Source organism: Syngnathoides biaculeatus, chromosome 2, assembly GCF_019802595.1.
Source record: "Syngnathoides biaculeatus isolate LvHL_M chromosome 2, ASM1980259v1, whole genome shotgun sequence".
NCBI lineage: Eukaryota > Metazoa > Chordata > Actinopteri > Syngnathiformes > Syngnathidae > Syngnathoides > Syngnathoides biaculeatus.
This window is the reverse complement of record NC_084641.1, coordinates 39,050,961-39,063,476: the sequence shown is the minus strand read 5'-3', so window position 1 is coordinate 39,063,476 and position 12,516 is coordinate 39,050,961. Positions and strand designations below refer to the sequence as shown.

Here is a 12,516-nt window from a genome sequence, read left to right as displayed (position 1 = left end):
CTGAAACACAGTTTGTCACTCCCTACCCTCAACAATTGTTAAAATGTGTGCAAGAGAGTGAAAGGAGTCATTCAGGAGCAGTCACGTTCAGAAGATTACGTCCTTATTAGCAAACTACCCAGAGCAATAACAAAAAATGTACTGTATTGCAAACACATGCAGCGTCTTACATGCTTTGTAGTTAAACATGCACAATAACAACCAGATTATAGCCAATGAGTCAACTTTTTTTCATCACCTCTTTGGAAATTAGACCCTTAATCCCTTCAGTGAATGAAATCTGATTGTTATTGTAAATACACACATTGTTAGTGAACTTTTCATATCGTACCTCTGCGCTGGTCTGGTTTTGCCTCTGTGTGATCGAGCTGCTACTTCCATCAACCTCTCCACCAGTCATCCCTTTATCAATGTCTAGTGAGTCCATACTGGATGCCGATGCACACGCCGAGTTTACACTGGATCGCTGGGATGTTGCCTCCTGTTCACTGACCGCACCCACTGACCCCGTCCGCCGATGGTGCCGGCCACTCCCAGACGCACCAGATGAGGGACGTCGCAACGTCGTGGAGGAGAAAGAGGACGAGGATGATGAGGATGACGAGGACGTCTGACGGGCAGCTTCGTCCATGCTAAGTGAAGCCTTCTCCAGCTGAGAGGTAATGTCATCTAGGGAAATATTGGAGGCCACACGGTGCGTGTTGACACTGCTCCCTCGAACTGTGTTGGCCGGAGACGCCCGAGTGCTGCTACTGGCACTTCCTGTTTGAGGATTTTGTGCATTTTAAAACAATTAATGCACTCAAACCTAGCCAGTATAGGTTTAAAGGCTTGGGACAGAGATAATGGGTGTCCCAAAGTGTATACAATCATCCGATTTATCATGGGCAAAACCCCTGCAATGGACGGAATCCATGAAGTAGTAAGTAATAATTTACTGCATATTTATATACATTTTATAGGTTTATTCATGCAATTCAATATCAATATTTGATGTGTCATAGGTGCAGTTATTTGTCCACTTGAGGTCGTCGTCTACACACTAGATAAGCACATGCCTTTAAAAGGCAGGTGGGCTTGGTTTGAGTGATGTGAAAATCAACCAATGCATATATACGAGGAGTAGGCAATCTGCTGGCTAAACCATTAGCCTGTAAGCCTCGATTTTACCAGTTTCGGCAGCGGAAAGCATCACAGCGCTCGCTGCTGCTTCCATTTATTGTTCCATATTGTAATGAGAGTGTGCATTAGCTATGGAAGTGAAACATTGGGCTGGGTTGGTATTTGTGACCTTATTGCATAAAGCTCTCACTTGGCATGGGTGTTAAGACCTCTATCTCACTGGACTGGGGGACAACCGGTAGTTGGTGAACTGATGGTGACACGAGTCTCCCATGGTTAGAGAGATGTATTTGTGACGACTCCTGGAAATTAGCCAGGCTGCCAAGGAATCGCGGTGAAATCGAATATGTTTGATTTCATTGGGGATCTTTTGGAAACTCCTCTACATGTTCACAACTGAGAAAAATGTTTACATAGCTTAATCTCATGAAACTACAAACACTTGTCACTAAAATGTATATGGACATCTCAACCTATGCCCACTTCAACCTTAGATATCAACCATAAATAACATAACATAATATAACAAATATCAGAATGATCGCCTCAATATTTTGGATGTGACAGACTTCAAGAGATTTCATCTCTCAGAAAAAGATTATAATGTATCTTAATTTCACAAAACAGTGAACAATTGTCACTAGAATTTATATATATATCTCTACTTATGCTCACATCAACTTCTGAAAATATCAAAATGTCGCCCCCAAGATTTTGCGTTTTATTGAGGTTCAAGCATCTTCCTCATTGGGGACTGTCACAGTCTGAGTGCTCAGTACTCAACTGGCACACAAACACACACATATGTCTTAGATTTATTTAACAAATATATAGGTTTCAGCGGCACGGTGTCACAGCTGGAAAGCGTTGGCCTCACAGTTCTGAGGATCCGGGTTCAATCCCAGGCCAGCCTGTGTGGAGTTTGCATGTTCTCGCTGTGCCTGCGTAGGTTTCCTCCCAGATCCCAAAAACATACAGCATTAATTGGACACTCTAAATTGCCCCTGGGTGTGAATGTGAGTGCGAGTGTTGTCTTTCTTTTTGTGGATTTGAATTGGCTGGCAACCAGTTCAGGGTGTACCCTGCCTCCTACCCGATGATAGATGGGATTGGCTACAACACTCCCGTGACCGATGTGAGGATAAGTGGCTAAGAAAATGGAAGGATATATATAGGCTTATATCAGACACTTCTAGGTGAATTGATGGTCACATTGTATGAAGACGTCTCCAAAAAATATTTTTGGTGAGTGCGCAAACAATATTTTGGTCTCTCAGGTGCCAGAGTCCTGTGACATCTCTGCCAGTGAGATAGGGATAAAACCAGATGGTCATCTTCACTCGATTTCTAAGAATTTGTGAAATTCCCCAAATGGGCATAGAAATAGTTCAGTAAAGATTATTGCTACGTTAAACCGCCTTTGTCCTTGTGCAAGTACAGTCAAACAGCCACTAATGCTAACTGAACCAAAGATGTGCAAGGGAGTAACTGCCTTTAGTCATCACTCCTCCCAATCTGTGATGCACTGGATCCCCAGTAAGTGAATCACAATATAGCAAGGGATTACAGTATTTGAAAACAGTGGCTCTGTCACTGTTTTTATACTGTACAGTTTATATATTATGAAATTAACCTAAATTTATAACACTCAATTTTTGTAAATCAATGGGACTACCTCCACTGCTTCCTCCTCCACTGGTGCCTGGATGCTTGGTTCTGGCACTGCGTCCCCCTAGGGTCCGCTTGCTCTGACTCCGAGAGTTCGGTTTGGAAATGGTGCTAAGCTCCTGTTCGATGGTACACAAGTCAGCCATAAGAGCATCCAAGTCTACTGTTTCACCCTGATTCAGTGCCTCTGAATGAAGAAGAAATAGGGAGCATTAAAGTTATCTTGCTTGAAGAAAACTGAACCAGGAATAAGATGAGGGCTGACCATTTATGTTATACATTGAGAACCGGTAGGAGAAATTGGCAATATTTGTTTCTTGTCTGAGAGGAGGCTTCTGCAGTGCCTTCTGGGTCCTGCCATCATCCATACCCTATAAAAAAATGCATACAATTATTGTGTTGTGCAAAGATATACAGTACATTGCCAAGGCAGATTCCGTGGTGTCCGTGTGCTTCATTATCTCACACACAATTGGTCATATACATAACACAATGGAGGTGGAGTTGCTAGGATACAGAATGTGGCAACAGGAATAGCAGTGTTGAAGTTGCCATGGTTACAGCCCCATCCTTTAAATGTGTTTATTAATCTGTGTGTTAAACCTGTGTGATCTTGTCTAACTCGCCCAGCCAGGCTCCAAACATCTTATCCAGGTCTTGGTCCTCCTTATCACTGTCCTCTTCAGCTCCATGATCCAATTCATCATCTGATACCTGCTCCATCTAGTAGACACACAACCAAAAGGCAAAACAGTTAATGCAGTAAGTTAAATCCATATCCATACGCACTAGGGGAAAACATACATAAAAACACAGCCGACCTCAACACAACCTCCATGACAACTGCTCATTCAGCTATTGTGCCGTAAAATATAACGAGATGAATTGTTATGGTGAAAGGACCATTCAAATAATTGTTAGCTGATTGTCACAACGTGCAAAAATCACATGATCCCGCATTACTACGGAGACTGTAATGCCATGCAGAGTAGTCGGACACACTGTGGCAGTTGGAGAGGCAGGCGAAGCAAACTCTCTGCAACGTCTTGTCATAAGGTGGTAAGAGGGCTCTCTCTTGTGGAGTCTGAGGGAAATGGTAAAACTGCAGCTGTGTTCAATTTCTGCATTTAACAATCATTTAAAATGAAACAATTTCCAATATAAAATTTTATAGCCAGCATGTACTTAGTGTCAATTCTGACTAATTACAGAAGTGAATACAAAAATAGAAATAAATGAGCCTAAAACAATTTGCAACTGACATCTCTATGTTAAGTGATTATTTTTCTGCATACACAAAAACACTGGGGAGCAGACATTTACCTAGCCATTATTCTGTTGTCATAAAGGTGACATACGTAACTCAAATTAGACTAAACAGCACACAGAACTAGTATTGAGCAGCTCTGATGTAGTACTGAGCGATATTGAGTGCTGACATTGCTCACCCGCTTATCTATATGCAGACAGCATGATGCCATCCACCCCGCGGAATAAACCACCACACAGGCTTGCACTAAAAAATGCGGTCTGCAAACTCACAAGGAGGAGACAGACAGTGACATGTCTGGTGCTGTGTAAAAACACATTATAATAAAGACGTTACCAAGAAAATGTTTACAAAATATTACCTGTTGGTCCTTTTGTGCTTGTGCCCAAACAATCCTCTCCATCACCTCCAAACTAAGGGAGGATTTACTTACACAGGATTACCCTGCTTGATAGTCTTTTGATCTACATCAGGATTGTTTGATTCAATAAGACAATATGTGCAAATCCAGTAACTGCCCCACCATCCCGACCAACAAACCAAAGCAACCACTCATTGAGCTGCTAGGTGCTCAAACAGATGCGCGAAACAAGCCAAATCATGCAATTGTGTGTGTCTATGTCTGTGTAAAATTAGATGGTTTGCACGAGATGTGGGAAGACCGGGAGAACAGGATGGCTTGAATCCAACTCTTTGCCTGAATTCTCTGTAGTACCTCTCTGTGTGTAAATACTCAAGTTTAACAGCTGTGTTTAAACTGCAATCAGCCTGCAGTTCTTCAAGAGACATCTGCTGGTAGATACACACTCATAAATATACTAATCCTTTTTAACTGCAAGAAGCAAAAAAGAAAAAGAACCCCCCCCAACAGAATATTTATCTGAAAAGACAAAAACGGAAGGTGAATTGCTGTCATTACAATCAAATTGCACCCTCAGTGGTGTGTGGTAGTGTAGTTTTAAGTGAATTACCACCTGAGCCAGTGCTTTTAAGATTATGGAGTATGACCCAAGGGAGGTGCACGGATGGGTGGAAAGTGTGTGTGTCCTCAAGCATCATTTTGAACCAGACACTTTGGCCTTTCATTTGCCGGTGATGCAGGGGTCCTGCTCTCTCGTCTGAGTATGACCGGCACTGTTCTGTCTCCTGTAACTCCAAGGGTGTTTCAGAGTTCAGGTGGTGGTGATGGTGGTGTGTGTGTGGTTGGAGGGGTGCGGGGGATGTCCCTCTGCAGCTGAAGTAATGGTGATTTGGATAAGCAGAGATGACGAAGCTGCAATGCTCGTTAAACAGCATTTATAAAACTTGCAGGCAGCACGCATATGATGAAAGGTGGTAGAAGATGGGACTATTTCTATCTTTAGATGCTCATCAGAGTGTTGGGACATTTGAAAAGCAGACCAGGATCTGTAGTTTATGTTCCCTCTTCAAGAAGACTGACTATAGGTTTTGAATTGTGTCAAAACTACTGTCTAAACTACTTTAATAAATATAGGTCATATAATTTTTCGTGCCTACATAAGAAGAAGTTTGAAAACATAATAACTTGCTGACTCCCCTCAGTTTCAGTCATGACATGAAATAACAGATGCTGTATGAAGACGACTTTAGCCATAAACAGAATTTGGAGATTTGGAACTCACTATAAGCAAACTTTATCTTCCATAGTTCTTGAAGCATTTGTTCTTGCATCAGCCAGAGGCCTGTGGTAGATATTTATGTGTGGACCAAATGAAAACAAGTGTTAACTAAAATGGAACTCCATGTAGAACAGACCTCTGCCACAGCTCAATGTTAATGATTTGAGGAAAAAGTGGAGCATCACATTTGTGTTTTTTTCCCTATCCATATTTACCAGGCTACTTTCCGATTCATGGAAAGCAACTCTACCCTACAGCCAGTGGCTCACAAAGCTGACTTCTGTGCAACTGGCATGAGATCAGTTGTCATTCTATGGACCCGAAAATCCCTTGACCGACTGGCAACCAGTCCAGTGTGGAGTCCAGTTTTAAGGTCAATAAGACACAACGAAATGAAAATCATTGGTTGAAACAGAAAACGAGTAACCCAAAATAAATTATTATGCATTTATGGCTATGACGGCAAAACTGCCAACCTATAGAAATTCATTTCCAGAACAATTTGTCTGAATTTCGCTACATATGTCAAGAACATTATCGTGGGACAGATATTACAGTACATTATGTAACTGGTTAAAAATAGTTCTTCATCCTGTTCACTTTCACAACAATCATTCATTACACTATCATTGCAATCTTTAATCAATTATAGCTTTCATGTTTGTTACTTGAATGTACTTATTGCATTAATCTTGTAATGGTGGGCACATTTGTAGCCAAATGTCTTCGCTTTTATCCTATTTATGGATTTCCTCTATCTACAATTGCTGCTGAAATGAACTAAATTCTGTAATTTGTAGGCATGTTTGCTCTCAGTTGTCAAACATTTGCCTCTTCCTTCATCCCCCACGATGCCTTTTGTTTCTCACCCTTCTCTTCGCATAGTCACCACTGTGAACTCAATGTGACACCTGGGCCTGTTTGCATGAACAGACATCTGATACTCTGGCAGGAATCAGTGAAAGACATAAATAAAGCTCTTCCTCAACAGTTCTCAGTCTCTCTCTGGTTTTACTTTTGATAGTAGTCGGGCTTCAAACCCGCACTTAACAGAGATAGAAAGTGGAAAATGGGAGCATTGTTAAAATAGCTTTGTTTGACAGAATGGGGTACTCCTTGAGAGGAGCCAACCAAAAACTGTCCGAAGGTATATCAGCAAAGCTTAGCTTTAAAGTACCATCTTGTCTCAGTTCAGTCAATCTCTTCTGTTCCTGTAGTCATGTCCTTTCTACCAACTGGTGCTGAACTGTATGAGTCCCTCACTCAGTCAAGGGATTGAATGGAGGCTGAAGAAAAATAAAATGACAAAGTGTTTTTATATATTTTCAGTATTAGCTCACACAATGCTGCTGTGTTGACATTTTGCCACTGCTTGGTTAGTATGAACATTTTATATATTATATATATATATTATATTTTGTAGACTGCACAATTCATCACTTTAAACTACTCCCTTTGCACAATTAACATTGTTAATACACTTATTTGTATAGATTTTACATCTTGCACGTCTTATCAGGAATAGTTCCTATAAACAGAAATGTCTCTTGTTCTTTGTTCTTGTTGCTATGTTGTTGTCCTTTGTTCTGAATGTCGTACCAGAGCAGCACTGCCTGCCAGAGAAAAATTCCTCGTGCGTTTTTACACACTTGGCCATTAAAGCTGATTCTAATTCAAGATTTCCATTTTCCACAGTGTTTCCAGAGTTGAAGCTTTGAGCAGAATCTTCATTTCAGCCTTGCATACACGTGTTTAGTTCATTCAGATGATGAAAAATGTCAGCCAGGAATACCAGGTTTGTACACCACTCATCAGTTGGAAGCAGTTTTGCGTAATCTGACCTCTCATTTGTCAGAAACATTTTATTTACTCCTGCAGTAAACGGGCCGGTACCTGGCCACGGGACAACCACCAGACCTGCGTATGAAACAATAACTTTTTATGTTCCATGCCCATTTCCTCTCATAAAGATGCCAATATGAGACTTTTCACGGGTCGTGATTTTACAGTTCACCACGTGCACAGGATCATCGAGCACAGGAACTAGGTCTGCTGGTAAGGTCTTGGATAGGAAGACCTTACGGTGTAAAAAGCAGTGCATAACAATCACATCGGGGTAGCTTTCTTTTACTCTGGTTACAAAGCCTTGGGTGCATCCGACCATGTCTGCCCCTCCAGCAGTGCAGAAACCCGTGCAGTTGTCCTATTTCTGTCCGCTTTGTTCAAGATATTCAGACGGGACCTGAAAAAAATACTTCTCCTGTTGTTTTTTGTTGCAATGGCTTGCAAAAAAAATTTGCTTATTGCTTATCTATCCACAAACCGCACATTGGTCAGGAATTGGGCATGTTCACTAATATCAGTGGACTTGTCAAGCTGCAATACAAACTTAATCCTCATGTGGACCTTTTCTTTGCCTGAAGACATGTCACCAATATATTTGGAAATGGTGTTAAATGAAAGAGGGACTTTGGCTTTTTTTTTTTAGCCGTTATAGGTCCATGCATCTCATTTACGTCTTTACAGGCAGCTACCTATTGACACCTCCAACTACTGTATAGAAGCCCATTACATGATGTCTCTGCTAATCACTGGACAGCACAGACACTCAGCGACTGCACATCATCTGCAGATTCATTTTTGCCAATTAAGTGAATTTGGATGATTTTCCACAGCACAGCAAACACTACTCCATGCCACAGTAGTGTGCCGTGGGACAGTGGTTGAAAAACACTGACCTTGCCAATCGGAGGGCACATACAGACAACCATTCACACTCACACCTATGGAGAATTAGGAGTCTTCCATTAAATTTACCTTGGATGTTTTTGGCATGTGGAAACCAGAGTACCTGGAGAAACCCACGCGTGCAGGGGGAGAACATGCAAACTCCACACAGGGAGGGCTGGAATTAAAAATGGGTCCTCAGAATTGTGAGGCAGCTGTGCAATGCAGTCATCACAGTGCCCTTCACAGCAACTCATTGAAGAAAAAAACGGAACAAAAATAATCAATTATAAAATTGTTTATTTTGGGGAACTAGTTCAAAATTTTCAAGCATGAACTGTAAACTGCAATTGTGAGCTGAACTTTGAACCAGTAAGCAAACAATCCGCCACTGTTTGTGTTGTGTTTGCATTACACTCATTCATTCATTGAATTCATTCACTGCCATGAGTGAACCACTACCATGTAGTGACTAGAGAAGATTTGTTACCGGTTAGCCTTGTCTTTTCTATTTCTTAGATGACTTCTCTTCTTTAAGCCTCAAATTAAGCAGCCTTTTTAACTCCCAATTTGTAATTCACACGTCAAAAAACATTTACAAGCTAAACTGTGAATCAGATTCAACACACATACTGTGCGTACATCACAAACACGTGGGAAGTAGAATGCAAAAGTGAATTTAATTGTTTGAAGGAGTGGGAACACATTAGGAGGATTCCCGCAGACATGCTCTGCGCCAATATTCCTGGCTCTAGGACACGTGCCACTGGATTGTGATTGGCTACCGTATCCAATAGAACATGCAATGTGACTTAAGTGTGGCGGCGTTAAAATGCTTCCCACTAAACCTAACCCACTCTAAATATTAACCGTTTTAAGGTCCAATCCTAGCCCTAAATCTAACCATAAGAAACTTCTTTGTTTTAATTTCGGAAAAATGTAACACTTGCCAGCCCCACTTGTGTGGAGTTTGTATGTTCTATGCCTGCATGGGTTTTCTCCAGACACAACGTTTTCCTCCCATATCCCAAAAACATGGATTAATTGGAGACTCTAAATTGCCCTTAGGTGTGATTGTGAGTGTGACTGTGGTTTGTCTCGATGTGCCCTGCGATTGGCTGGCAACCAGTTCAGAATGTACCCCACCTCCTGGCCAATGTTAGCTGGATAGGATCCAATGCTCACGTGACCCTTTTGAGGATAAGCTGCTCAGAAAATGGATGGAGGGATACTGGAAAAGTGTTCTCACAAGAGTGCTATTGTTAAATGATGGGGAGAATGCATACATTAATCTTGCCCAGAAGAGGATATGCAGAAATTGTACAAGGTTTCAGTTGGGTCAGCTCCAGGAACATGGTCAGATATGTATCACCATGCTGATCAGCCTCCTGCCCGTTGATAGCTGAGATAGGCTCCAGCACTCCCACAACCCTTGTGAGGATAAGCAGCTAAGGAAATGGATGGTGACATGTTTGGGATGCTCAACTCTTAAATTTCCGTGACGCAGGAGCTAATCTTGCTGCAGGGGGGCATGTCCTGCCTGAAAAGTATGTAAGAATCCCAATGATGCAGCGGGAACATGCGACATGATGAACGTGTGGTAGCACATCGTCACTTGATGGTGACCAACTGTTCGTTGTAACACAGACCCCTCTCTCCTCTGAGGCTACTGCATTTTGGGACCCCAGAGAAGATAAAATTAACATAATGCAAATCAGTGAGATTAACAGTCTACATTGCAAACATAAAATTTGCCCTGGAGAGAGTTTCTGTTAATTATTAGTGCCCTCAAATGAATGTTCAAATACTAGTTCATATGTTGGGTGAACGTGAACTAAATTGCATAAATTTCTGCCTAACTAACGTTAGTGAGAAGACACTCATTCTGGAGTCAGAGCGATTTTCAATTGCATGTTCATTTTCATTCAAGAGTGTCAGGTTTTGTTAGGGATTTCCAGGAGAAAACCTGTCTGTACACTCTAACTGTCATGGTCCTGCTGGTCCCAGCCCTGGAGGTGCAGGTCCCCTGCACACCTGCACCTCATCAGGGATAATTAACCCTATTATATATAGGAACCAGCGGACCATTTGGCTTTGCCAGATCATTGCCATCTATGCTTCGTTCCCGCACTTCCTTGCTCGTGATCCTGAATCCCTGTGTACTGATCTCCGCCTGTCCTCCGACCAACCCCGTCAGCTTGACGCTCTTGATACTGCTGCTCTCTCTGACTGACTCTCCGGCTTATGACCTTGGAATGAATAAAGACCTACCTTTAACTGCCTCCCTGTCTCCCGAGTCGTGCATTTGGGTCCACACTAGAGTTCTGGTTATGACATGAACCTTCATATGGACAAAGACTGTATATGGCAACAGATTCAGTCCATTCATGCTTACAGGTGTGGGGGACTCTCCATTATATGGGAATGTGTTCTTTGTTCGCAACATTATTTGGATCAGAATGCTTCAGTTAAAAAAAAATTAAAAAAAAAAAAAAAAAAAAAAACACTCCACAATCACAGTGTCATAATCTGGTATTTATTTTGTTTTGTAATATTAGAAGACGTAAAATATTAAATATTTTGCCAAAAAGTTAGCCACAACTGCTAAGAATGCAAAGTTATCAAAGATCCTTTCTCCAACCTTTCTGCAATACTGTGTTGCGTGTTTTCGTTTGCACATTCAGGACAAAAGTTCTGTGTTCTGAATTTTTTTTTTAATTTCTATACAAAAAAAAGTTTTTCCTGATGTTTTTGAGATTCTAGGGTCAATGCTGCAGTTTGCTACTAGTGTGGACTGCATGGGTGGCAACAGTGTGGAAATGAAAGGCCAATATTTTGAGTGATATATTGTCAGAGACATACAGAATTGGGGAAAAAAATACCTATGAGAGAGTTCATTCTTGGAACAGTGAATTGGATTTTCAACTAGTTTGCATTAAAAAAAAAAAAAGAACTTTCCTGACACTGTGTGTGGCTTTGTTTAATACAGAGGTAACAAATAGAGTACACAACCATAATGTTACTTACTGGTCCTTTCAATGTTATCAATGTGTGACACATGGCCAGTATACTCCCAGCTGATGATCTGTAAGTGGTAAAACTTCAAGTCAAATGGGTGAAATGCTTGGCAAATGTGGGCAGAGAGGAATAACAGTAAAATATGTCATGCACCCAAAAGAGGAGGCTTCTGGTAATGTCAGATGAAGGAAATATTTTTCTTCAATTTAGTGAGAACAAATTGAATACGTCAAAAACTTGTAGTAGTTCAAAAGTATTTGTCAAATTCGTAGTCAGCAGTTCAAAGATCATAAATGGACAGCTATAAAACGAATCTAATAGTATGTAACAAAATGCTAAAATGTTAGCTGCTGAAGTGAAGAGGCACAAAGGACGTTAATGTTAAACATTAATGCCTGATCTTTTATGCATAATGTTAATTTAGGAAAGAAAAACTGTTGATGTACTGTATATATGTAAAAACAGTAGTTATTAGCTGTAAGGTCTAGGTTTCCTTTGGGATTCATAATTGTTCTTTAACCAAGCAAAAATGAAGTTTCTGCAAATACTTGATTCTTCAATCTAATTTTCAGTAGGATAATTAAATATTTGTTAACTGCAGTCCTACATTCAACTCACCGTTATACTGTATTGTCGCATTTCTATTATTTAATAAAACTCTTGCGTTAGGAATGTGTAATAAACCTGAAAAAATATTTGCTTTTCATAATTTCTTAATTAGAAAGTTGCTCCTCAAATGATCTGCAAAAATTCTCCTCAAACGCAAATAAATAAATAAACAAGGGGAGCCTTGCTTCTTTGTTTTTTTCTGGCAGTCTGGATCCAAATGATCAGAAAAAGTGCTCCTCAAACTAAAAAAGCAACAAAACAGAGGCTCGCTTCTTTGTATTTTCTAGCAGTCGAGATGCTATGCAGCACCATGTTGCATCTCACAAGTCTGTTTTGGGACTACAACAGACATCTCTTTCAGACATAATTTAACTGTTACCAAAGAATCATTTCATAACATAAAAACAGGAAGTTAACAGGAGAATGAACACCATAGCGCAAATACTCATATAATGACTCAGC

At 40.8% G+C, this 12,516-nt stretch overlaps 1 protein-coding gene across 12 annotated transcripts in view; it reads right to left on the bottom strand.

Annotated features, from left to right (window-relative positions):
• raph1b (Ras association (RalGDS/AF-6) and pleckstrin homology domains 1b) overlaps positions 1 to 12,516 on the bottom strand; it is a 38,840-nt gene that overhangs the window by 11,473 nt on the left and 14,851 nt on the right. For 6 of the 12 annotated variants that reach the window (XM_061803845.1, XM_061803836.1, XM_061803918.1 and 3 more), the window contains 5 exons: positions 11,455 to 11,512; positions 3,394 to 3,513; positions 3,056 to 3,161; positions 2,798 to 2,977; positions 332 to 762 (listed from right to left, as the gene is read on the bottom strand). In XM_061803845.1, coding sequence (XP_061659829.1) covers positions 332 to 762; positions 2,798 to 2,977; positions 3,056 to 3,161; positions 3,394 to 3,513; positions 11,455 to 11,487 — 870 coding nt within the window. In that variant the 5' untranslated portion in view covers positions 11,488 to 11,512. The remainder of the gene's footprint in view (positions 1 to 331; positions 763 to 2,797; positions 2,978 to 3,055; positions 3,162 to 3,393; positions 3,514 to 11,454; positions 11,513 to 12,516) is intronic. The other 6 variants (XM_061803898.1, XM_061803878.1, XM_061803863.1 and 3 more) reach the window with 1 other exon arrangement.